This window comes from Harpia harpyja, chromosome 18 (assembly GCF_026419915.1).
Source record: "Harpia harpyja isolate bHarHar1 chromosome 18, bHarHar1 primary haplotype, whole genome shotgun sequence".
In the NCBI taxonomy this organism is placed as follows: domain Eukaryota; kingdom Metazoa; phylum Chordata; class Aves; order Accipitriformes; family Accipitridae; genus Harpia; species Harpia harpyja.
This window is the reverse complement of record NC_068957.1, coordinates 7,667,585-7,692,454: the sequence shown is the minus strand read 5'-3', so window position 1 is coordinate 7,692,454 and position 24,870 is coordinate 7,667,585. Positions and strand designations below refer to the sequence as shown.

Below are 24,870 nucleotides of genomic sequence, written 5' to 3'. Positions count from 1 at the left end.
TGAAGTGTTTCTGATAGTCTATCAGTAGTCCTGAGCCATAACTTACAGCCTGTGTCACTGAGCACGGACAGATACGTCTGACACTTCTCTGTGGCACTCTGTGTCCAGGTTCTGAGATGATGTGGTTAAATTAAGCCATCCAGCTGCTCGTGCTTTCTAGATGTGGTCAGCCTTGGCTCCTGACAAGCTTGTCAAGGTCTCAGTTTTCTGAAGGGCTAAAAAGAGCTTGGGAATCAATGAAATACCAGCCCAAAGCACTTACCACCAGCTAGTCAGCTACAGTGCTGGCTGGAGAACTAGCAGGAAGAGAAGATCAGGAGGACAAGAAACGAAAGGGAAAGACGTGGAGATCAGGACAGGAAGCAGAGGAGGAGACAGGCTTCCAGGGCTCACACTAGCCTTGAGCTCCTCTCCCAAACTACACAGACAGCTGAAAAGCAAACCAGGGCTGCTTTAGGTAGGGTTTGCTGTAATCCTTGCAGATACCAAGGGGCCTTGAACAGCTCTTGTGAAACTCGTCCTGCCTGGGTGAGTGTGCCTCCGCGGAGAATTTTGGGGGTCAGAAGAGGCCTTTTCTGTCTGACACCATGCCTCGGGCTGTGCTCACCTTACAGCATGTCCTGAGCAGCAGCTGGAAGAGGCTTCCTTTGTTGCATGAGATGCAATAAACAAGTGGGCCTCATCGGTCACACACATGGAGCTCTTCAGGGGTCTGCATCCCAAGTCTTGCCTTCCCAGCAGTTCCAACACAAGATTCTCCCATCAGCTGCTAAGCCATCTTCCAACCCGTTGACCAGTTCCTCCTCAGATGCTTCCCCATACGTTGGCACAAGTCCTGCACCAGGGTCCTCAGGGTCTTTTTCTCCCATCTGTCTTTCAAAGCAGACACCTATGCTGCAGTTGCTCTTCCCTATTTTGTTACTGAGGGGATGAAACCAAACGAGGAAAACTCCCGTAAGAAACACAGAACAAAGTGTGCCAATGAGCAAAGGGAAGTTTCACAGCGCTCTCTCGCTCTGTGATACTACCTGTTGATATTCATTCTCTCATCTCGTACAAACCTAAACCAGCTTCCCATCGCCCCCACTACCTCTTTTCACCTTCAAGCAGTAAGCACCTCTGTCAGACCACAAGGACTAGGACCTACACTTTGCTCATTTATTCCTCTAGTAGCCGAATCCTTGTAACAGCCCCTTGTAATCCTGGAAGAGCAACTGCTGGGAATTCAGCACGCTGCATTCTTCTAAAACACCTCTGGCCTCTCTCACGTAGTGTCCACAGTCCTTTCCCTCTGAAGGGCTCTGTTGCAAGCGCTGGTGTTCAGAGCCTACAGCACCTCTGTGCAAAAGGCTGGACAGAGTCTGTGTTTGGCAGAGCACAGAGTGGGAGGCTGGTTTAGTTCCCAAATTGTGGAGACTGGCAGAAACATGACAAACAGAGAATCTGGCAGGATCCCACATCTGCTTTCCTGCTCATACCATCTTCCCCTTCCAAGCAACAGCATTCACTCTGGGCAGCTGTAAGGCTGAGCAGAGGTGAGTTATGGAACAAGGAGTCAGTAAAGGGAGACTGGCCTGCTGCTCTTCATGCTGTCTCAGAACCCTTCTCCAGATCGGCCTGAAGTTTGTCACCAGTATAATAACATGTTGCAGCTCAAGAGAAAAAAAGAAATAAATTGCACTATGTAGACTTCTTACCCCCAGAACCTGTGCTTAGTCATATTGAACCTTAGCTTTTCTACTTACTGGCTATGGATCCACAAGTAGCAGTCCACAGATGTCATGGTTTAACCCCAGCTGGCAACTAAGCACCACACAGCTGCTCACTCATTCCCCATGTGTGTGTCCCCCCCAGCCCCCTGCAAAGTGCAGAAGTGAGAAAACTTGTGGGCTGAGATAAAACCAGTTTAATAATTTAAAAAAAGAAATAGTAACAAATTGTAAGGAAAAAAATAACCAGGAGAGAGAAAAATAAAAACTAAAGAAAGACAAGTGATGCAAATGAAAGCAATTTCTCACCACAAACCAACTAATGCCCAGCCAGTCCCTGAGCAGCAGCCCCCCCCGCCAACCTCCCCCCTAGTTTTACTGCTGAGCATGACATCATACGGTCTGGAATATCCCTTTGGTCAGTTGGGGTCAGCTGTCCCAGCTGACCCAGCCTCCTCACTGGTGGGGTGGGGTGAGGAGCAGAAAAGGCCTTGGCTCTGCCTAAGCACTGCTCAGCAATAATGAAAACATCCCTGTGTTATCAGCACAAATCCAAAATGTAGCCTCATAGTAGCTACTGTGAAGAAAGTTAACTCTATCCTAGCCAAAACCAGCACAACAGCTCATAGCCACTGGTCAGAAATCTTACATTGTAGCACAAGCTTAAAATTGTAACATACGAGTCTTTGCCTTCACAGAATACTCAGAGGCTTTAAACCAAAACTATTCTAATCCATATCAGAAATGTTGTACAAATACACAGGTTATATTTGAAGCAGATAGCAGCTCTCACCTAATTAAAATGTCTGCTTTTTGAGGTCCTGTATGTGAACTCTGCCCTCTCTCTCCTCTCTTGCAGACCTTGCCTGTCAAGGTATTCTTCACTCTGGAGTCCAGCAGGCTGATTCACAGGTAAAGGTTATTACTCTTCCATCACTGACACAACTCGGGAGGTTCTAGCAAGCTTTTCCATGCCAAAAACAAACAGGGAGTTTGATGTAAATAAGTTTGCAATAATAGCAGAGAGGTGGAGGAAGCTGTAAAAACCTTGCTACGCAAACCCAAATGACCCTGCTTATCATTAGCTTCACTCCACCACAAGCATGGATAGCCACCCCATGAGCATCTGCCTTCTCCATACTGGGTTGACACCGGTCTAGGTGGTGGTCTTTTTTTCAGCAGATAGGCTTGCCCTGTGAATGAAGGCCAGCTCTCAGCTGGCCAAACATGGATTCAATATTATTCTTACCATTCACCCTCTTTATTCCATCCTCCAGGCCAGAACAGTGTCAGTTTAGAGAAAAGTGGCTTAAGGACATCATTGAAAATAAAAGAATCCTCATGGAAAGACTTACTTTCTAATGAACAGTTCCAATTCACCATCACCAATGCTCTGTTGGTATTTTGTGGAGAATCAAATAAACACAATGAAGAAAGAATGGCTCTTCCTTACTAGCATTTCTACTTTGCGGATACATAAAAAGCATTAAATCTGTGCAAAAATCAACTATGGCTTGACGTGGCAGCTGGCTTTAAATGATGGTCCCTTGCAGGTATGAGTGGGTACGGCTGGACAGAACCAGGTTCCAGACTGTAAATGGGAAGAGGCAGCTGGGCTGGACTTGCTGTTTGTGAACACCACGTCTGCAGAACTCAAGGGAAACACATTATAGGACTTTTTATTTTCTTCATACAAACATACAAGACATCTCTGCTGCCAAAATTACCACACAGAGACTTAGGGGAACAAAAAAAACCCTCTAGAAAACACTTCGTTTTTAAAAGCATTTGAGAAAAAGAAGGCTAAGGGAGGTATATCTGGCAATATGCAGTTGAATCAAAGATAACCACCACAGAAGCACTACCCAGAGTAGGCCTCTGAGTACAGAGTTTAAAGACAGCCATGTAATATTGCTGAAACAGACCAAATTAAAATACCACAGGAGTTAAAATAAGGTTTTAATCTAGAACACTTCCATAGACAAAAGAATTTCAAATAAATTGAAAGATACATCCTTGTTACCACCTATGTACATCCAGGGGTTCCAATCACTGCACCCCACTACTCTGATACCTATGTATAACATAGGAAAAAAAGAAGCAAGCAACTTAGTTCTTCACCACGGGCTTTGGCGGATTGAAGATCAGACCCTCCTATTACTGTTACTTTATACCCCAGTTGCGATCTGCTTGCTTTAAAGTAACTAAAGCCCATCTGTGTTAAATTACAAACTCATTTCTATTTACAAGTCTAGTTTGAACCACAAACCAACCTCAACTGTTTTGAGAAAAAAATAAATCTAAAAGACTTATGAAAAAATACCTAAGTGGACAGTCTTAAATCTTAAATGGGAACTTGGGAGTTCCTTCATTTTTGCTACTGTTACTAGTAGCTTGCTTCTAATGGCCAGTCGACTCTGATTAATCAAAATAAAGGGAAAATTGCACTTATCAGCATCAGGTAACAAAGCCCTCCCATGGAATCCTTCTGCTTGTCTGATTCAAAGCGAGCACACAACATTGTCACCTCTAGTCTTCCCTGCTTGTTCCTGCCTTCCCTGCCTCGTAGCCTTTCACTTTACGGGGATTCCTTGCAGATGGTGAAAAAATCATCCAAGAAAATCTGACAAAAGTAACTGTTTCCTTGATACAAGTAATCCACTCCTGAGGCTTGGCCCTGTTGGGTGAAAGGCACTGCAGCACTTGCAGCTTTTTTCAAATCATGACGGGAACAGGTTAGCTGCTGCTTGGTAGAATCTACAGCGTACAGTTCAAATAAAGAATTATTTTTCCTCTTTGCCCTTTGTCTTTCTGTAGACCATCTCTCGAAAGCTTGCAAGGATCTTATTCTCTCGTTTCCTCCTCTCCTCCTGGTTGAAGGATGCCAGAGCTCTCTTTTCATCTGCGCTGTAAATCTGGTTCTCTTTACGCAGACGCACAGCTTCCATTCGGCGATGTCTGCAGAGGAGAACATTGTGTACATCAGCACGGGCCGGGGGATGTAATGCCCCGTCACGGCTTCCACCCATCAACTGGCCTGAATGTTTTGAGGGACTTATAAATAAAGATACCCACACTACAGAATCCAAACTGCACACAAACCTTCCCAGGAAGGAGCGTGGCAGAGCAAGAAACTGAATTCTGGGGGTGTCTGCTCTCAGGCAGTCAGCTGGAAGCCCCACCTAACCCCAGGGCATCAGCTGCTGGCTCACCAAATTTAGGTGAAGTTCCTGTTGGACTCAGAGAAAAAAGTGCAGCCAACCTCTCACACTTTGTCTCCCACTGAAGAGCCAGCACATCACCACTGCTGTCCAAACACACCACCTTTGAGCCACCTGACACAAGCACCTCCTCATTTGAAACACAAGATAAGTATATTACCTGGAAAGAATTTTTGCTCTTGAGGAGAATGTGTCCTTAAAAACCTCACCATCTATAGCAATAGGGAATTTAGCGTAGATTATTAAAAGCACACAGAGAACCTTCTCTTCTGTGCTTTCAACTAGAGCTTGGAAGCAGTTTTCCAACCGGCCAACAGAGGAAGCAGCTCTTGAAAATTTCCCTGAACCATTACCATCATCAAAACCGTACCTGCTGCCACTCATGACATAACCAGAGCTCTCAAACGATGCGATCTCTTCACTGGTCAAGCCGATTTCACCTCTCCGCGGTATACGTTTTCCTGCTTTTACATACTCTGCCATTGCTGCACCTTCACCGGGCAAGAGGGCATGTCCATAGCTTAAAAAAAAAAAAAAAAAGCCGTTATTTCAAGCAGTCTCAAATAGAGAGAGCCTGAGCTAAACATCCAGCTTCCCTGTTCACTACTTGCTACAGCTGCATTTTTAAGCACTTTCTTGTTCTTTCCCACACATTGGCCTGTTTCTTCCTTATGGCTAACACCAGCAACAACATCTTAAATTACTAATTGTATCCATTCTGATTAAACAGTAATGAAAACACTATAAAGTCACAATACTGCAAAGCATTAGAATAGAGGCATCTTACAATTGATTTTCTAGGAATTGAGGCGAAAAAGCATAAATCAGACTTTTCTGCCTGAATTCAGGCCAGGGTAAAGGCTAGCACCACTACCACTTCTGTCTGTGAGTTTCTGGCACAGCATTTCTCTCCGATACATGCCACATTGTTACAACAGCCCTTTTGAACAGAAACCTTCAGGCTTGATTTACTTGATTTGATCAAAGTACCCTTAGAGCTGGCTACTCACTTCAAAGGCCTATCATCCTGAGATGCATGAGTTTTGGGTGCTTCTGGTCCAATCAAGCTGTCAGCTTCGGTATTTTCTGCAGCAATCAAATAACGAGGAAGATTAATATTGTGCCCATTGTTCTTTGTTATCGGAACAGATACAAAGGTCAGCAACACCTAACAAAAAATTCACGAAAAGGACACCAAGAAGTTTTGATCCAAGTTTAAAGTCAGGTGAACCTACTTGATCTCTCAATCCAGAGATCTTCCCCTTGAAATGTTTCGTCATCAGAATCTTCACTACTTGAATCGCTGGATTCCTTCCTGCTCTTCTTATTTTTCTTTTTCTTATACTTCTTCCTGTAATAAAGTCAAAGACAGACATGCTATTTACCAAAATTTAAGATGAAAGAAAGTGCTTGGAATCATACTCAAGTCATTAGTTTCTCAAGGCAACTTCCACCTATGGAAAGACGGGCTGTCTGCATATAGACTGTTGCTGTTTCACAGAAAACGCTTTACAGCAAAACAAAGACAAAATACGCACCGTTATGCCTTTCATATAGCGTTAGAAAGTGGCTCCCTACATTTGCAGCAAGTTCTCTATGCTGCATGGTTCTGCAGATTTACAGAAAATTCATCAAATTAAGATTTCTCGACAGCATTTATAGCCTTAACTACGAGTGCTCAGCCTTCCTCACTATCTGCCAAGAAAGTGGTGCTGCCCTCTAGTCAAAAGCAGATAGAATTACACACAACAACCTGGAAACTTACTTTCTGTTCTTCTTTTTCTTCTTCTTGCTTTTCTTTTTATCTTCATCTGAAAAAAGGAAAGTGTACATATTATCAAAAGAGAGATGATTAGCTATAATTAAGTAGTTTACTGCACTGTGAATAACTAACTGAATGCCTTAGTAGGCACCAGAATGCCTTAGTACACAGCTTCTCAGACGTGATTTGTTTAGGTACCAAATAATACTGACAAAGTCTTAGTAGAAAGCTACCTGCAATATTGTTCAATATGAGAACATGTTGAATGTATCTCTGGCATGAGACGCCCAATGGATGCTAAATTCAGAAATCCTGTTTCTTGAGGCCAGAACACAAGCACTCCAGGAAAATGCACTGCAAACCCAGCAAGATGGTGAAAGAAAATACCACAGGATTGATGCTGCAGCTCTGTAATTTCAGAACACTGCAAGCTGTCCTGGTTTCAGCTGGGTTAGAGTTAATTGCCTTCCTAGCAGCTGGTACAGTGCTATGTTTTTGAGTTAGGTATGAGAAGAATGTTGATAACACACTGATGTTTTCAGTTGTTGCTAAGTAATGTTTAGTCTAAAATCAAGGATTTTTCAGCTTCTCATGCCCAACCAGCGAGAAAGCTGGAGGGACACAAGAAGTTGGGAGGGGACACAGCCAGGGCAGCTGACTCAAAGTGGCCAACGGGGTATTCCATACCATGTGACGTCATGTCCAGTATATAAACTGGGGGGAGTGGGTGCGGGGGGATCGCCGCTCGAGGACTAACTGGGCATCGGTCGGTGGGTGGTGAGCAGTTGCATTGTGCATCACTTGTATATTCCAATCCATTTATTATTACTACTGTCATTTTATTAGTGTTATCATTATCATTATTAGTTTCCTCTTTTCTGTTCTGTTAAACGGTTCTTATCTCAACCCACGAGTTTTACTTCTTTTCCCGATTTTCTCCCCCATCCCACTGGGTGGGGGGGAGTGAGTGAGCGGCTGCGTGGTGCTTAGTTGCTGGCTGGGGTTAAACCATGACACAAGCATGCAACAAAAGCCAGAAGCGTCGCTTTGCCTTCAGAGGAGCAGAAGGAGAGCTCTCATGCCACGCATATTAGCCAAAACTCTCTTTTCTTACCACTGGAGTTCTGCTCAGACTCCGACTCACTGTCGCTGTCCTCAGAATGTTTTCTGCGTTTTCTTTTGGATGCCTTCCGCTTTTTCTTCTTTCTTTTCTTCTTCTTTTTCTTTTTTTCCTCTAGAATGTTTTTAAAATACAACATTAGAGAACAAACAAAGATCATCTAGCTCCATATGTATTTCCCGATCTTCCCAAAGCAACGCTCTCCTTTGAACCGGAGCCCACCACACTCACTTCCACCCATGAAAGCCAGTGAATCTCCTGCAAGCAACAACATCAGATTCTAGGCTTTGGTAGCTTCCTGTTTTCAAAACAAGCTGTGTAAGGAATGCAAAATACCTTCCGAGCTGGAATCTGAAGAACTACTCTTGGATTTCGCTTCTTCATCTTCTACCGGTGTGTGCTCATCAGAACTAAATAAAAATTAAAGTTTTCCATTTAAAATCTATTTTGTAGTATTCAAGATCAAAGGTACACACATGACTAAACACACGCTTGCAGATTTTAAGTCAATACTTCCAACAGAGTAAACTATTAAACAGCTAATTTGCAGCATGGGAACTGCGTTCAGAACCACAACACAAAGGTCACCTGATCTACAATAAATCACATCTTGCATAATTGGGATGTCGGAATTATTTGGGACAACCCCCCCCCCCCCCAAAAGAACAGAAAAGTAACAATCGCATTGTGTTGATTCAGAAATCAACTGACACAATGTGAATTGCGGCAAAGGGACTAGCGTAGGGACAAGACATTTTTGTAAATTAAACCAACGCACACTCAGTAGCATACAAACCGGAAGGAAAGAAGAAAGACTGTGCCTTACTCGGGGTCAGGAACCTTTGGTGACAGTCCCCAGACTTCAGGTGCGCCCAGTTCCCCAATTCTCTCTCTCTCATTGAGCCTCCTGTAACGGAAAACACCTTCACCGAACGCCCATGTGCGATCGCCAGCCCATAAACATTTCGAGGCCGGCATCTGTCACCGGTTCTAACGGTCCGAAGCAGCCACGCTCGGGAGAAGAAACAACCAGCGGCCTGGGAGGCCGGACGCAAACCTCCGCGCACCGCGGAGCCCCGGCGGCTAACGGCTGTCAGCACCCTCCCAGCCGAGCCCCGGCGATGCCCGCCGCAAGGACGGGCCGGAGGGGATGAAAGCGCCGGGCAGCGCCGCCGCACCGGGACGCCAGGCCGGGAGAGGGCCCTGCAGAAACAGGCCCAGCCGCCCGGCACCCTCCCCTCCCCGGGAGCGCCGGTTCCTCCGAGCGGAGGGGGGCCGGGGAACCGGCACGACAGGCCCTACGGCGCTCGCCTCTGCCGCAGGATCTCCTCCTTCTCCTTCTCGTAGTACTCGGGCCAGGCCTTGCCGTGGTGGTGGCCGTGGTGCGCGGCGGAGCGCGGCCCGCCGGGGGTGCGCTCGCGGGAGCGGGACCAGCTGCGGCTCCGCCGGTGGCTCGGCCGCTTCAGGCCGTTGCGCTCGCGGGAGCGGGACCGGGAGCGCGACCTGCGGCCGCGGCGTTCGGGGCTGGCGGCCGGCGGGCTGCGGGAACGCGACGCCGGCGCCATGGCGGCGGGGCGGGCGTTGCCGATGAGCCGCTTCCGGGCGGGGCGCGACTTCCGGCGCCCTCCCGTCCGGGCGGGCGGTAGTGGCGGCGGCGGGGCGGAAGCGGAGCGGAAGCAGGGCGGAAGCGGGGCGGCCCCGCCCGCGGGGCGCACCGCCCCACCCGCCCGTGCGGCAACACGGCGCCGCGGCGGCGGCGGCGTTCCCGGCGGCGGCTCCCTTTGTGCTGCCGGCGGCGGGACAAGCCCCGCGGCGGCCGGGTCGGGTCCCCCGGGAGCCGAGCGGCCGCCCGGCAAGCATGGACGTGCGGGCAGCGGCGGTGCCAGGTAAGGCGGCGGCGGCGGCGGGTGGCGGCGGGCTGGCGGCGGGGGTGCAGGCCCGGCCCCGCGGCCGGGAGCTGTCCAGGGCGGCCCCGGGAGCAGCACTGCCCGGCGGACAGCTCACGGCCCGCCCCCGCCGCCGGCGAGGGGTTGGGGGGCGGCGGGGGGGGGGGCGGAGGTGAGGCGGGGAGTCCCCGTTACTCACGCTCCGCCGGAGCCCGCGGGGCGGCGGGGGTCCCCCTTCCCCGGGCACCGCCTGGTACCTTCACGGCCGATGTTTTGGAAATTAAAAAATACGGGAGCTCCCGGACAGGCCTGGCACGGTCTCGGTGGCAGCACGTAAGGAGCAGGCGAAACAGCAGCGATCTGGGGAGAAAATGACACACGTTCTGTATGAAGATCAGGCGCTCGCTGTCCTTCTCTGAGCATCCTTCCCCTTCAGGGTGCCAGGTTTGAGCACCTTGCAGCGGTGCTTTCTTAAAAAACAACACGGAGTTTCTGCTCTGCCCTGGGAAGTGCAGCGTAACATTGCTGGGCTCTGGCGAGCTTGGCATGAACGGGGCATGTCAGATGGCTGCTCCATCCCGGAAAGCCCATGTTGGTTTATGCTGTCTAGAAAAGATGTCTGAGTATGTCAGTCTCTTTTCCACAAACGAAACACTATTTCAGTTCCCAAACCTATCATAAGCAGCATAAAAAAAATCTGTAAGAAGGAGGAAGCCTATTTAAATTGCATGTTATCTTGGTGCATGTAACCACATGCAGAATGGGGACGGAAAAGATGTTACCAGAAGTTGGCATATGTGTATGGTGTTACTCTACCCTGTGTCTGTCCGAGGTATCTCCCTGCTGTGGAGCTTTCTGAATATTTTGAGTATCAGGGACTACTGCTTGCGTAATTAAACCAGATAAGGCTATCTTTCAAAAGGCTGTTGTTTTGATTGGCGGTATGGTCATTTGAATGAGACAGCTGGAAGTGGCTGTATTTTTGCCAGCTGAATCCATACTGCCTGAATCCAGGCTCAGTGACTTTGTCTCTCTGAACTTGCAGTCTCAGGAAGAACCTGAAACCTAGAGTGATCCGGAGACTTAGCAGCCCGTACCCACGCTCTCCTCACAGGCTGCCCAAGTTTGTTTACCCCTGTGGTATGTGAAGTCAGATGTCCCCAGGAAGAAGTCCAGGCCACTATGTGCTCCCAGCACTGGTTACAGGCACTCATGCCACCAAGCCCCGAGAGAGATGGAAGCTGCTGGGCCAGACACGTAACATAGGGACCTGTCCACGTGGCAAGTAAATGTACCCCTGAGGCCTTCATGAGGGCACGTGGCCTTCCCTAGCTTCTCCCCTGGGGTCCCCCACAGCCAGGGCTCGGGGCTGCCCCAGAAAAGGGGTGGAAGACCCTGAAATGTGGCCAGCAGCAACATTCTGTGCACTGGAGCCGGGGTCTACCGTGTGCTGATGTGGGCTGGCAGGGAGGCGAAGAGCAAGGGGTTTTCAGAGGCACTGAGCACTGCAGCGCTCGGCACAGCTCACAGCTGGCTACCAGCCTTTGGTAGCGCTGAGGCAGCTCTCATGATACAGCCACTCATGTCTGCACCCGAGGGTCTGCCTTGGCCAAATGACGACTAAAACATCTAACTCTCAGGAGCATGCAGCCCCTCTGTTACTTACTATTGTAAAGTGGTTTGAAGTATTTTTATACACAGGTTATACAATGCACATATATGCAGTACGTAACAGCATCTAAAACAACTACTATTGTCAATAAAAAGCATCACTGGACTTTAAGTTCAGTTATATGAGGCTTTAAATAATGGGATTGACAGGAAAAATACTCTCTGAAAATTCCTCAAAGCACAAATAGTGGAAATTGGTATTTTAGAGTCCTTCAGAAGCAGTGGTATTTCATTTGAAATTCCACAGTGGAATAATATTTCTGTCCCTAAAAGCAGCCTTAGCTAGGATAACTGTTGCATTTTGATTTTACTGAAGGCCCTAAGGGAAAATTCACTGTCCTGTTTATCAAATTTAAATTATTTAAATGTAAAATACATTTTTTCATGACAGAGAATGCTTCTTTGTCTCTCAGATTTGTCAAGTCTTTAAAAGAATTTTCTGTTCCCACAAACTGTATTTTTAAAAAAGAAGAGAGCTCTTCAAATTGTTTAACTGAAATCTCGTCACTGAATTGCATAATTTTTTGTCTTCTCACAAATGCTTACATATCACTTCTTTAAATTTGTACTTAGTATTTTCAGAGCCTCCATCCCAGAGTTTTTTTGGATCACTCCTATGCATCAAAATAAAAGTTGCTATTGTGTCTCCTATCTATTTTTCAGTTCCAAGAACACCACGTTTAGGTCTATGTTCTAGATGTTTCCTGTCAATATCTTAGATAAAACATCTCTTTTAATTTGTCACTATGTAACATTTTATGGGAGTCAAATCACCAACCGCTTTCTAGGCTTATAAAAAAATAAAAGAGGAGGAAAAAATCCCCCAAAACTAAGAGGTGTGTGCTAGACAAAAAAAATATTCACACTGAAATTCTGCATTCCGGTGCAGGAGGACTGAGTGGCAGCTTCAGTAAAATTTTTTAAGCTGGTCAGAGCATTAGCTCTGCCCTGACCATGGCAAGGTGACAGTGGAGTTCAGATTTTATACCTGATATAAGAAGTTGCCATAGGGAGAAGCTTCTGCGAAAAGGTAAAAGTCAAGGAGGTGGTGCAACTCTCACAGCTAGACCAGCATCTTTTAAATTAGCCAGCATTTCTGTGCCAAAGGGTAAGCCGTTCAAACCTGATTTTTAAGAACTGATGATGCTTCAGGAGCAGGGCTCCTTCCAAATCAGTGCTTATCTTTATCTGTAAATTTTCCTGTTAGTTATTTAGAAATGAGATAGGCAATGAGGGGAATAAAACTCCTTAAAGCCAAAGGAAGAAAGGCTAAGAAATGGTTTAATTTGGACCATCAGACATTTTTGGAGGAGAAAAAAGAACACTGGATTATACATTATGAATTAAAACAATTATAGTGTTATTTTCATTTAATATAACCTCCTCTGTGAAAATTACTAAGAACCTATATCAAAGGAGAAAACTTAATTGAAGGGTTATATGAGGAAGAAAAGCCTACCTTTTCCGCCAATTATTCTTTTCCATTATTCTTCTTCACTCAACTCTCTGGAAAAACCTGTAAATAAACAGAAACCGGCTTTGTAACATTTCAGATCTGAAGGCTCACTTCAAAAAGGCACTTCTGCTACTAGCTATACAAATACAGGGAGCATGGCAGGTGATTTTCTGGCCTAGAAGGGCTCACAAACCTGGGTGGGACCATTTCATTGCCGATACACGCAGTGAGGGATTGCAGTCATTTGTGCCAGTGACTGTGGCCTGTTAATGTTTTTGGTTGAACTTGATAGAAGGACGTTTGTTCTTGGCAAAGTTTTTGAATCTTACGAAAAATCAAGAACCCCTGTGGTTCAAGTCCACAAAATCCATAGGAAAAAAAAAAGGAACAGATCGGTAGCTGAAGATGAAAAATATCTTTCATGATCTCGGTGTTCTTTGAGCATTCACAGACAGTGAGAGTTTCCAAGAGACCTCATTGTGGATACGTCACTTTGATGACCACATGTCGAATGTGCCAAAGGCCGCGTTTTATTAAAGGACTTAGGTCTGTACAGCTCCTAGCGGAGTCTAACACGTGGCACTGTGGCGCAAAGAATACGAAACACGTGATCCTGCAGCGCGAGCGTGGGTGTTCAGGTTTAGGTTACAGGAGATTTCCTTGCTGTTGGGTGGAGGTGCCAGCTGCGTCAGCCGTTGGCAGAGCAGCGCCAGCCCGGTCTCTGCCCCCAGGAAGGAAATGAGCCGCAGTGGGAAATAACCTGCTGCCATCACATCTCCACAGCCTTATCCAACAGGGTCAGACGTAAGGCAGGTGTTGGGGGGCTTACTGCGAGCTTCGCCTGGGGCAAGGAGAGCAGGACAGGTGGGAGCCTGGCAGGAGCGGCCAAGGCCGAAACGAGGCCCGTGTGCTCGGCCCTCGGCTGCCCAAGGCCCCCGGTGGAGCAGGCCCAGGGACCGGCGAGGTGCGGAGCCGCCCCCGCCGCCAGTGGCCAACACACGGGGCCTTGAGGCCTGTAACCGGCCCTCGGTGCACCTGAAGGCGAAGGGGCGGGAGACGGCGCGGGGACGCGGCGACCCGGGCGGTGCAGCCGCAGGCGGCCTCCGGGGGCTCCTGGGAGCCGCCGACCGCCTCAGCCCGCTACACCGGAACCGCGGCCGAGGGGCTCCCGGTGCCGGGAGAGGGGTGGCCGGGCCGGCGGAGCCCACGGCGGGCACAGGCAGAGCACGCCTCGGCCGGCCCCGCCTGAGGCCCCCCCGCCTTGAGGCGGCCGGAGGACCGCCCCGCCCCGCCCTCCGGCCCCGAGCGCGGCCGAAGGTTCCCGAGGCCGTTCGGCTCAGGGAGCCGAAGAGTGACGAGCGCGCTCGGGCGGAGCGCGGCGGCCCGCAGGGGAGGGCAGCGCGGTGCAGCGCCCCCTGGCGGCCGCGCAGCGGGGGCGGCGCCCGAGCCCGAGAAGCGGCGGCGGCGGCGGCGGCCGGTGCCCGTTGTGCGGAGAAGGGCGGTGGGTGCTGGCGGCCGGAGCGCAGGTAACGCGGACCCTCGCCTTCCTCCTCCGCGCCGCGGGCTGCCTTCTCCCTCCCGCCGCCGGGGGGGGGGGCCGACCGCGCACGCCTCGCCTCGAGCAGGAAGCGGCGGCGGCGGGCACGGCCTTGACCGCGCGGAGGCGGCGGAGGGACCGCCCGTCACCTCCGGCTGCCGCCGCCGCCGCCGGGCCGCTCCCGGTGGTCCGCCGCCGCTCCGTCTGGCTGAGGCGGGGGCCGCCCGGCCGCTCTTGCCCCGCCCGGGGAACCAGCGGCGGGGCCCGGCGGCCGCCCGCGGAACACCTCCCGTGACGGTGCCCTCCCCGCGGCGGCGTCTCCGCCTCGAAACGCTCGTTTTCATGGTAAACTTCACCGGGAGCTGCGGGGAGGGGGGAACCGAGGGGTTGGCCGTGGAGGAGAGCGAGCGAGGCGTCTGCCTTGGACCGCGGCTGGCGTGCCGCGGCCGCGGTCGGAGCGGGGAGGCGGGCGGTCGGCGGCCGGGGCGGTCGGCCTCCTCGTCTCGTCCTGCCCTTTCCAGGCGCAGGGGAATAAAGTTCTGGGAGTAAAATGAAGGACTCGGAGCCTTTCCGTCGCTGTTCGTGTGGGTCGGGGTTGGTTTTTTTGCATCGGGTTGGGGGGGGCGTCGAATCGGATCGATGGATTAGTTTGACTTTACAGATCGTTTTTGGTACCGTGCTGACTCGGTATCTCGGTTTCAAACACAAAGCAACCTTGCAAGTACATGAGGAGGGGTGGGGAAAAAAAAAAAGTTTCTTTTTCTGGGCAAGGAAGTGAAGTATCAATAGCATTTTCATTAGCCTCGGTTGACTGGTAGCATGCAGATGCACAGATTTTGTTGTCCTGCCCATAAATAATAACCTGGATGTTATCGGGCTTTCTCATAACAATTTACGGAATATTTTCACAATTAAAGAGAAATCTCTAATGACGTTTAAAGCCTTTTGAGGGACCCGAATCTCGCATCTTCCCGGTTTTCAAATTTACCTTATTTGCTGTTGAATCAGCTAAGCAGTTGTTTCTCTGTTCCTCACCTTGTAAGAATAGAGGATATATTCAGAATTGCACATACCTTGTGTAGAAGGTAAAGGGACAAATAACCATAAGGATCAAGTTTGCAGAGTGCTATAGCATATAAGCTTATGAGTAGTATCTCAGATATGTTTTTTCAAAAGAAGGAATAAACAGTAAATGTGGGAATATCATGCAGTTAAAACCGTAAATTTGTGTTTTTACTGATTTGATGCCTTTTACTATCTCTTTGTAGGAATGGAGGGGAAAAAACTGATTTCTGCAACAGACACACAGTATTCTAGTGTGCTCCTTCAGTCTTTGAATGAACAACGTGGCCACGGACTTTTTTGTGATGTTACTGTCATTGTGGAGGACCGGAAATTTCGAGCTCACAGGAACATCCTTTCGGCCTCAAGCACATATTTTCACCAGCTTTTCTCAGTGGCTGGGCAAGTGGTTGAACTGAGCTTTGTAAGAGCAGAAATTTTTGCAGAAATTCTTAACTATATTTATAGTTCCAAAATAATAAGCATTTCATCCGATTTACTTGATGAACTGATTAAATCAGGGCAACAGCTGGGTGTTAAATTCATAGCTGATCTGGGCATACCTCCGTCTGAAGGAAAAAACATGCCAAGTGAGGGCAAAGATGGTGCTTCAGAAACTTCAACTTCTAGTCCAGGTCAAAAGGATGCTGAAACACAAGTACCTGTAATAAGGCCAGAGGGTCAAGAGGTAACGGATGGGATGCCGGTGATAACACAATCATTCTCTTTACATGGCATAGAATATGAGACTACAAAAATTACAGTGAGTGATTCGGATGATGAAGATGATGATGTAATCTTTTGCTCTGAGATTGTTCCTCCAAAAGAATGTACTAAAGATAAAAATGCTGCAACCCAGAACCAGCCTTGCCCAAGTCCAGCTGGAGTTGTTTCTGACCAAAAATCAGGTGGTAGTGGTGGCTCTCCCCATTTGACAAGCACCACAGCAGCTCAAAAACTCACTTTGTCTGCCAGTCAGCTAAGCCCAAACCAAACACAATCAAGTGCTGAATCACTTGTCTCTGGAACACCGCAGCATTTGACTCCCAATATCATTGTGCTAAATAAGCCTCTACTTAACTCATCGCTCAGTGCCAGCTCCTTGCATCAAACACATGTGACCCCTACAATTAATTTAGTTGAGGAGAACCAGCAGCCATCTAATAATGGCTCCTTAACTGAAGTGGAAACAACTGCTGTTGATGATGAAGAGGCTGTTGAAGATGATGTGGATATCATTAGCTCATCTAGTCCTGGTTCAGTCAGCAGTAGCTCTTTGGTTCAGCAACCTTCTATACCCAAAGCAGCAACCACTGAAGGATCAGGTGTACAGAAAAAACAGGTTGTTACATTTTCACAAGAGCCATTTTCTAAACCTGGAGAATTTAAAATAAAAATCTCAGATGTCCTTACTGGAAACAACAAGGAATTAAGTTCAGGTATAGCATCAAAGAATGTGGCAGAAGGGCAGAAAATCATAACATTAGATACAGCAACTGAAATTGAAGGCTTATCCACAGGCTGTAAGGTTTATGCGAATATCGGTGAGGATACATATGACATAGTCATTCCTGTGAAGGGTGATTCCGAGGAAGGTGAAGCCAAGGCTGATGAAACGCCTAGAACGTCTGGTGGTGATTCTCCAAACAGGAAACGCATGAAAGTAAAGCACGATGACCATTACGAGCTCATAGTGGATGGAAGAGTCTACTATATTTGTATTGTGTGTAAGAGATCATATGCGTGTCTGACAAGTTTACGGAGACATTTTAACGTTCATTCCTGGGAGAAGAAGTATCCATGTCGATATTGTGACAAAGTTTTTCCTCTTGCAGAATACCGTACAAAGCATGAAATTCACCACACGGGTGAGCGAAGGTACCAGTGCTTGACGTGTGGCAAATCTTTCATCAACTACCAAATTACGGCCTCCCACATAAGATCGGTTCATAGCCAAGACCCTTCTGGAGATACCAAGCTTTATCGATTGCATCCTTGCAGGTCTTTGCAGATCAGACAGTATGCGTACATTACTGATCACTCAAGCAGTATACCAGTAATAAACGAGGGTGGAATTGTTTATCGTGTTGGCACAGGGAAGGATGGCACTGAAGGAACAACATCTAACCCTCCAGCCAAACAAATTACCTGGGATGACATTTTCATTCCGCAGGGAAATGAAGCAATTTTTAAACAAAATCCATCAGAGGGAAGTACTGAATTTGAGTTTGTAATACCAGAATCTTACTGAAATGCATTAAATGCAGGAAAAAGGATTCAGCACAGAAATACTGCAGCTGTTTTAAATGAACTCTTAAAATTGCTGTAAAATCAAATGTTAAAGTGAAAACAAGTTAACTTGTTCTACCAACTCATCAAGTGGTAGCACTCAGATGGATCATTAGTAGCTGCAAGCAATTTGTGGAAGCGATTCATCTGAAAGTTTACTTGAATAAAGAATAAGACATTTCCAAGGAGCTGGCAGTGTTTTCTGGTATGTTAATTTTGATCAAAACGTGGGGATTTGTAGCTTGAAAAGGTACAATTTCTTCTGAAGAGCTAGAAATCTTTCTTCTAAAGTAATTGAGGTAATTCCTGTACCCATACTTACTATGTAAACCCTTTCTTTCATGTTAGCACTTTAATGCTGAATTCTGTTTAGAAGTTAACCAAGAAAACAGTAAGATTTTTCATTGTAGTCTCTTGAATATGGAACCATTTAAAAAAAAAAAAAATTCTCAGAACTCATACTTATTTTTGTGAACAATGCATTACTGCAAGGGTCCAAAATAACTGATCCAATAGTTTGAAGTAGTGTATTTTTGAATTAGCATCTTAGTTCTGCTTTTATAAGCACTATGAATCATCTGTCTTCATGCAAATAGTCTTGCCAACAAGAGATACTCAGTTAGGGCTAACTTGAACAAACTTTATTTATACTTGGCAGTATGGTGAGCAGAGTATTCGGTGTCTGGACCATTGTATATTGCTCTTTTTGCAATGGGGAAAAAAAAACCCGAAACCCACAAAGCTCAATAGTGAAGAAGATTCGAACACTTAGGAAGGAGAAAATTTTGCCTTTTCAAAGCTTGAGGAATAATGTTAGGTTTTCTTACTACTGGAAAAGATGCCAGTAGTTAGTTTGGAATAAAGTGCTGTTCCTTTTTTTGCCCTTCAGGAAGAAAGGCTTCAGTCTGGTATTTCAAAAAAAGGTAATATGATAAAATTAATCTTTTTTTTAGCTGAAAGCTTTGAAATTTGCTTCTCAAAACTATGAAATAATCTAAGTGCTGTATCAGTTTAGCACCAAGACTGCTGAGGATCTTGTATGCCTATTTGGCTAGATCTTTAAGTGAAACAGGGATTTGGATTTCACATGCACACACGCAGTCACACATGCACACGCACGTGCGCACAGACACCCCACCCCCCCCCCCACCCCCACCCCGCTTTTATAGGGTGTGGAAGCATGAGGACTAAACCAAGAATCAAAAAATACCCTCCATCACCTTAATCCAAAGTATCATTTTTCTGCAGTTGACTAGTTGTCATCTATTTTCAGTTTTGGGTTTATTACATTGTCCTTTTTTCTCCTTGCAATTGGCACATATTTAGGCACTTAGAAGATAAATTAGATGTCCAACTTGAACAGGAAACAGTAGATCTGAGAAAAAACAAACAGCTGTTTACAGGAGTCATAGTTTAGCATTTCAGATTTAGTGACTTGTTGAATTTTTGTAAATGGTGATATGAAAACTGCTCAAGTTCTAGAGGTGACTGAGAAAGATTGTCGTGCATAGTACTAGTTAGTTATTGTAACCTTTCATTGCTTAAATTACAGTTAAAGGTTTTTCTTTTCATGTTTTAAGTAAGCATCTTGATCCTATGACCTTCAAGGTTAAGGTTTTAGACATATAGTACTCTAGACAGAAAGACATTTAAATGGTGAATGGTTCAAATACAACTTGAGCTGTAAAAAAGGGTACCAGAAATCTGTATGAGTAATGATGGGAGAAAGAGGAGGATTTGTTTACCTTATGCATGTAATGCTCAGCACCTCTGTTTTGTAGGCCAAGAACACAATGTACATGATTATTTCCAGATCATATTGCAGACCCTTTTGAATATAGTGGGGTATGCTTTCAAATGTTACAGGTTGGATGTTACCTGAGGTGGCGTTTCAGCAGTCAAACATAATCCTCACAAGACATAAGTACTGATTGTCTGTATTAGCAGAGGTAGCTCTGACGTAGCTGGCTGCGTGCTATATTGAGACTTCCTGAACTTTTTGACAAGAAAAATACAATGTTATTTTTGTTACTGACATGACATATCTGGAATTAAGCATATGTTGGAAAGTGTACCTTCAGTAATGAACATAATGGCTGTCAATATTTGCTGCTGATGTATTTAAAACCTTAAATTAAACTGTGCCTACTAAAGGTCTCTTTTTGGAGGAAAACTGGAAAATTAGGGCTTTGTAACTATTTTTGCTAGAAGACTCGTGCTTGCATGTGTCTCAGGGTCTTCAGTTTTCCTTGGAAGTGATTTTTGATATCCAAAGTCCAGAGGTCATGTAAAGCATTTTTTTAATTTCACTTCCAGTATTTATTGGTTTGGAAACATGTTAAATCCATTCTTGTAAAACTTTTTATGGGGCCATGAGCTTTTATATTTAGATTTCTGGCTATTGCACTTATATTTGTTTTTTTGTTTGTTTTTGTAAACACTTAGCTTCCAGTTTAACTTAATGAAAAACCTTATGTAAATATTAAGAAATTGGCTTTGGGGTAATGGAAGAAAAAGATTGAATCGGAAAAAGCATTTATATAAAAACTAAAAATGTCAACAGAGTATGGTAGCAAACCTCACAGTCATTTATATGGATATAAAAACATTAACGGATCTGCTGCAAAATATGATAATGGTGGCTGCGTCCTCACTGTATGGTTTCTTTGGGGATTCATACCATAGCATTCCAGTATGTGAATTAAACAAATATTAACAATTGACTGCTTATTTATTTTGTACTGTTAAGGCATGCAGCTAATAAAAAGATGCAGAAGCTGACGACTATATACATTGAGTTCTACAGCTATTGCCTAGGAACTGTTCCATGTGAAACATTTATCATTTTTGCCAGATCTGTAATGTATATAGTTGTACAGTCTTTCCTTAACATACTTTTTAAAGTTGTGTTCTACTTTTCATTAATCAATACTTGATATTAGTTCTTAGAGCTTTCTATGGCAAAAATAAAAAAGTTTAATTCTAAAGATGGGTGTAGCATATTTCTTTTTAATGACAACTTCAACTTCTACAGTCTAACATGTTAGATTACCAACAGTTTGTAGCTTCCTTTTCCAGGTCTTTGGGAATAGCAGGGAACCCCGTGGGGTCGGGGAGGTGTTTTTATTTGGGGCTTAGGGTTTTTTTGTGTTTTTTTTTTGTTTGTTCGTTGGGGGTTTTGGGTTTTTTTTGGTTTTTTTTTTTTTTGGTTGAGCATTTCCAAGAAAGCAAATTAGCTGAAAAACTCAGCTGTGTATTGTGAGCTGAATGTTGTGATAGACGCTTACTCTCAGAATAGGTGGAGCTGCTGTGGAACAGTCTGTCCAACTACTACCCTACCATCATTGCAAATGAGCTAGAAATCAAGAAAAACATACATAGTGACCCGTGCAACGCATTTCAGCTAGCTTACGGCTAGGGCTCCTCTTACCAGTTTGCTGACTAGTTATGATTTGGAAGAGTTAGGTTGTTGGTGAACCATGGCTAACGTGGAGAAAATTAGTTACTTTATGTAGACTTCTTATTACAGGTAAGGAATGCAATTTAATAAGTAACATACCAAATGATGTTTTAGATGCCTTTATCTCCTTGGCATAGGGCTTCCACCTACTTCTGCTAACATCAAAGAGCAGCTGACGTCATCAGGACAGAATTAGGCCCAAAGTAATACAGCAAACATGAAAGTAAGTAAAGGAGACACACTGCATGGGCTGGATTATTCGCCTCTGTGTTAAGCAAAAAATCAGCATTAATGACTTCACAGTGACTGAAGTCAGGGCACCCTGTTACATGGGTGGAACTGCAGAATTATGAAGTGTAGGGGCATCTGGAGCTTTTAAAACAACTTAAAAAAAGGTGTCTCTGGCTAATCCTGGTAGAAACACCAGTTTCCAATATAGCAAATGCAGTTTTTGGGGGTTTGTTTTTTGGTTTTGGGTTTTTTTTAAATGCATGGTGCTATTATACTGGAATTCCTCAACTAACATTAAAGATGCTTGTGAAACAGGAAAGTTGCTAAAATGTAAAATGCAATTTATAAATGTTTACAAAAGTCACACAATTTTATTTAACTTTGGTAAAGTAATAAAAGGGTACATATGAGTCACAATCTTGACATTCTCATAAGAAATGATGAATATACAGTGCAGAATGTTGCATTTACATTAAACGCTTAGTTTTACTCAAGCAGAAGGAAATGGGTAATCAACAGAAAATCCCACCAGTTATTTTTTAAATGTGAAAATGGACTTGTCCTTTTATAGTGAATTTAAAGCAGCAATGTAATTTCTTTTAAATATTCCTTAGAAAAAAAAAATGAGAATTTGGATATTTTCCTAAGTTTAGTATTTGTCAACTCAAAAACAATGACATAGTCATTTCCTAATTGTTTCTCTGCCACTAAGTTATGTTCCCCTCATGAGTTTTAGTCCTGTCCTGTAGTGTCCCCTAGTCCTTCTAGCCCTATTTAGTTGACAGGCACAAATGGTTGAGTGTGTTTGTCAGAAGTGGGACAGGACTGTTAGCTTTTATTTCAAAGATGGAGCAATAAAATGTTTTCTGATGCTAAATTAATGTGCCCTTCTGATTCTAGTTTCGTGGGGAGTTTTAGCAGGAGAAGTACTGTCTATTTTGAAATTACCCATGGTCTCTTTATCAAGATTTAATTCAGGAAAATGTAATATAAAACGGATGGCGCCCTAGTATATAAATTTATTTCCACTTAATTTACATACACTACTGCTTTAAATCCCATGAGTTGTAGTCGTTTCTCCAGCCATTTATTTTTCTTTGTTACTGGAGAAAAGTTATGCTTGCTTCTGGATAAACAGTATCATCCTTCAGCTTATTAATATACTGATTAGTATTTGACAGTGGAAATGATAAGGTTAACACATAGCCTAGCCTAAAGGCTTTGCAAATGCATAGGACTAAAACCAGCATTATAAAGTGTGGGTGTACTTCGAAACGCGAGATCAGAGACTTCAGTGTTTGTTTTCCATGTTGACAGTATTTCTTTTAATCTTAAAAAAAAAAAAAGTAGAGAAATGCCACAGTTTAAAATCCAACTGGATTTTTTTTTTTCCCCCTAGCACGTATTCCACTTTTAGATTCTGAAAGCCAGATTTAGCTTTTAGGTACCTTTTCGTCTGCATCACTTGAAAGTAAAGGTAGACGATTGAGGATTAAGGTCAACAATCTGATGCCAAGGAAATTAAATCTTTAGGAAATAAGGAGTAAAATGTCAATACCTTATTTTTATCCCTGAAGTAAGCAGTTGAGAACGCTCAGGTTGAGCAGCTCAGATCTGAACTTTGTCATCTGAAATCACTTCCTGGAGTAGAGCCACACTTTACAGCACAGTGTGTCACGTAACAAAGCTGACCTTCTCTTTTTATGCAGGATGCATGCAAAATCTGTTGGAATCTAGATCAATCAGCACAGTCATCGGCTGAAGACTAAATGAAAGTCACAATAATAACTGCAAATTCCTATCAGTTTCATCCTATATTACAGGGTGTTGAATTTTATCCATGTGAGACTTACATCTTAGAGAACTAGTAGTGGATATTCCTTATGTGCAGCCCATAATACAGCTACTAAAACAGTGCTTATTCAGGGTGCTGATTCAGTCCATTAAAAAAGTTAAAAGTACAAGCTTAAAAAAAAAATCCCAACCAAACAGAAAGGAAGAAAAAAATAATGTTTTCACTGCACTGTTTTAGTGACTTGTGGACAGTTTCTGATGCTCTTTATAGGAATACAAAGAAGATTTAGGCAGTGCAACCACCCAAACTGTTTGACTTCAGCATTACTTACACAGAATTCAGAGAGAGACAAGTCCATTTCACCTTCCATCTTAAGAAGCATCCTGAAATAAAAACAGCTTGCCTATTAAAGCTTTTCCCCTCAAAAAAGCAATATTCCGATTGTTTTGCTGGACATACATGAAAAATATCCTATGACGTTTTCATTAACGCTAAAGTTTGAGACACTGTTGTGGTTCCCTCCAAGATTTTTCCAGTGCGTAGGCTGTAACCAACCAACAAGTGACACGAGCTAGGTTCTGCAGCCCCAAAGAATCCCAAGGCCAAACAAAACAAGCGTCAAGTCGAGGTGTCTGCAAGCACCCTCACCTTAAAGAGACTGATACTCTCCTGCAACTATCGATCTTGGCTACCCTTACTTCAGCTTGGCACAAGATGGAGTAAGGCAGACCAGAATCTACCATCCGTGTTGTATCGCTTTATTAAAAACCAAGGACTACATGAACCTCGCGGTAAAACAAGGAGGCTGGAATTTAGGTCACCTGCTACTCACCGGCACTGCAAAACATCAGCAGTATGTCCCCTTCCTCTGTTGTTAAACCTCTGAAATTAGTCTCGCAAGAAAGAACAGTCCAATCTAATATTTGTATTTGCAATTATCTTCTGTATCTATCCTCCTGCTCCCTCCCACAGTAAAACATAAATACAAAATGTTCACAATTATTTCAATGGCAAATATTTTTTTCTTCTTTCCCACATTCTTTACGGTGTATAAGGTGGTGGCTTTTCAAAAGGTGGAAAATACGGTGGCGAGTAACGAGGCGGCGCATTAGACGACCACATATAGCTGGGAGACGGCGACACTGACTGGGGGTCATCGGAGAGGCCGGAAGGAGTGGAGGCTGGAAACATGCTGGAATGCTGCAGGGAGACAGCAAGAAGGCTGTAATGTAACCACTTCTTAATGTAAAGGACCCTGGCAAATTGATACTTCATTACCAAGTGGTGCAAGATTAACATTTCAAGGTTCACTTCTGCAAAACATATGTACATACAAATAAGTATTCAAATAACTTGAATGCATTCAAGGTAAGCACAGCCTGTGAGTAACAGTTTTGCATAATGAGACTCCTTAGACCTAAAACTGAAGAAGGCATTTAAAAAAAAAAAAAAAAATCTCTCTCATCACTTCTGTGTACCTACTGCACAGAGGCCAGACAACTGAAAACTGATGAGTCTCTCTCACATCTTGGGTTTCGCACATCAGCCAGTAGTAACAATTAACAGGCTGCAGATAATTTGTTTTTACACTACTTTTTCTCTTCATCACAAATAAAAAGCGCCCAGAAACTAATGATAACAAAATAATTTATTCCTTCAGTAAGTAAAAAG

General features: G+C 44.9%; 3 protein-coding genes and 1 long non-coding RNA gene across 8 annotated transcripts in view; 1 reads left to right on the top strand and 3 right to left on the bottom strand.

Moving 5' to 3' along the window:
- Nucleotides 1–3,370: 3,370 nt before the first annotated feature.
- NKAP (NFKB activating protein) lies at nt 3,371–9,413 on the bottom strand. The gene is made up of 9 exons (XM_052813706.1): nt 9,124–9,413; nt 8,639–8,719; nt 8,149–8,222; nt 7,807–7,926; nt 6,696–6,741; nt 6,166–6,281; nt 5,941–6,016; nt 5,301–5,450; nt 3,371–4,667 (listed from the first exon to the last, which is right to left on the bottom strand). Exons 1-9 carry the CDS (start codon nt 9,375–9,377, stop codon nt 4,493–4,495), a joined length of 1,092 nt encoding a protein of 363 aa, XP_052669666.1. The 5' UTR covers nt 9,378–9,413; the 3' UTR covers nt 3,371–4,492.
- Nucleotides 9,414–9,488: 75 nt separating this feature from the next.
- Nucleotides 9,489–20,700, top strand: ZBTB33 (zinc finger and BTB domain containing 33). Of its 3 annotated transcripts, none has more exons than XM_052814151.1 (2): nt 9,489–9,698; nt 15,631–20,700. In XM_052814151.1, the coding sequence occupies exons 1-2, from the start codon at nt 9,671–9,673 to the stop codon at nt 17,673–17,675; spliced, it is 2,073 nt and encodes a 690-aa protein (XP_052670111.1). In that variant the 5' UTR covers nt 9,489–9,670; the 3' UTR covers nt 17,676–20,700. The 3 variants fall into 3 exon arrangements, with proteins under 3 accessions (XP_052670111.1, XP_052670113.1, XP_052670112.1); XM_052814153.1 differs by lacking the exon at nt 9,489–9,698 and adding an exon at nt 14,252–14,351; XM_052814152.1 differs by lacking the exon at nt 9,489–9,698 and adding an exon at nt 14,545–14,707.
- LOC128154078 (uncharacterized) lies at nt 9,719–13,878 on the bottom strand. The gene is made up of 3 exons (XR_008239233.1): nt 13,019–13,878; nt 12,829–12,885; nt 9,719–10,058 (listed from the first exon to the last, which is right to left on the bottom strand). It is a non-coding gene; the product is annotated as an uncharacterized LOC128154078 (long non-coding RNA).
- A 1,055-nt stretch (nt 20,701–21,755) lies between the features above and the next one.
- Nucleotides 21,756–24,870, bottom strand: part of TMEM255A (transmembrane protein 255A) — a 29,240-nt gene continuing 26,125 nt past the window's right edge. For all 3 annotated transcript variants that reach the window (XM_052814155.1, XM_052814156.1, XM_052814154.1), the window contains one exon: nt 21,756–24,399. In XM_052814155.1, coding sequence (XP_052670115.1) covers nt 24,241–24,399 — 159 coding nt within the window. In that variant the 3' untranslated portion in view covers nt 21,756–24,240. The remainder of the gene's footprint in view (nt 24,400–24,870) is intronic.

What these genes read in the sequence shown, in the direction of transcription:
- NKAP (XM_052813706.1), bottom strand. Translation starts at nt 9,377, where the DNA reads ATGGCGCCGGCGTCGCGTTCCCGCAGCCCGCCGGCCGCCAGCCCCGAA. An exon ending in GTCTGAGCAGAACTCCAGTG is followed by an intron (nt 6,742 to 7,806) that starts GTAAGAAAAGAG and finishes TCCTTTTTTCAG; the next exon opens with ATGAAGATAAAAAGAAAAGC. An exon ending in CAGGATGATAGGCCTTTGAA is followed by an intron (nt 5,451 to 5,940) that starts GTGAGTAGCCAG and finishes TTTTTTTTTAAG; the next exon opens with CTATGGACATGCCCTCTTGC.
- ZBTB33 (XM_052814151.1), top strand. Translation starts at nt 9,671, where the DNA reads ATGGACGTGCGGGCAGCGGCGGTGCCAG. An exon ending in GCGGGCAGCGGCGGTGCCAG is followed by an intron (nt 9,699 to 15,630) that starts GTAAGGCGGCGG and finishes ATCTCTTTGTAG; the next exon opens with GAATGGAGGGGAAAAAACTG.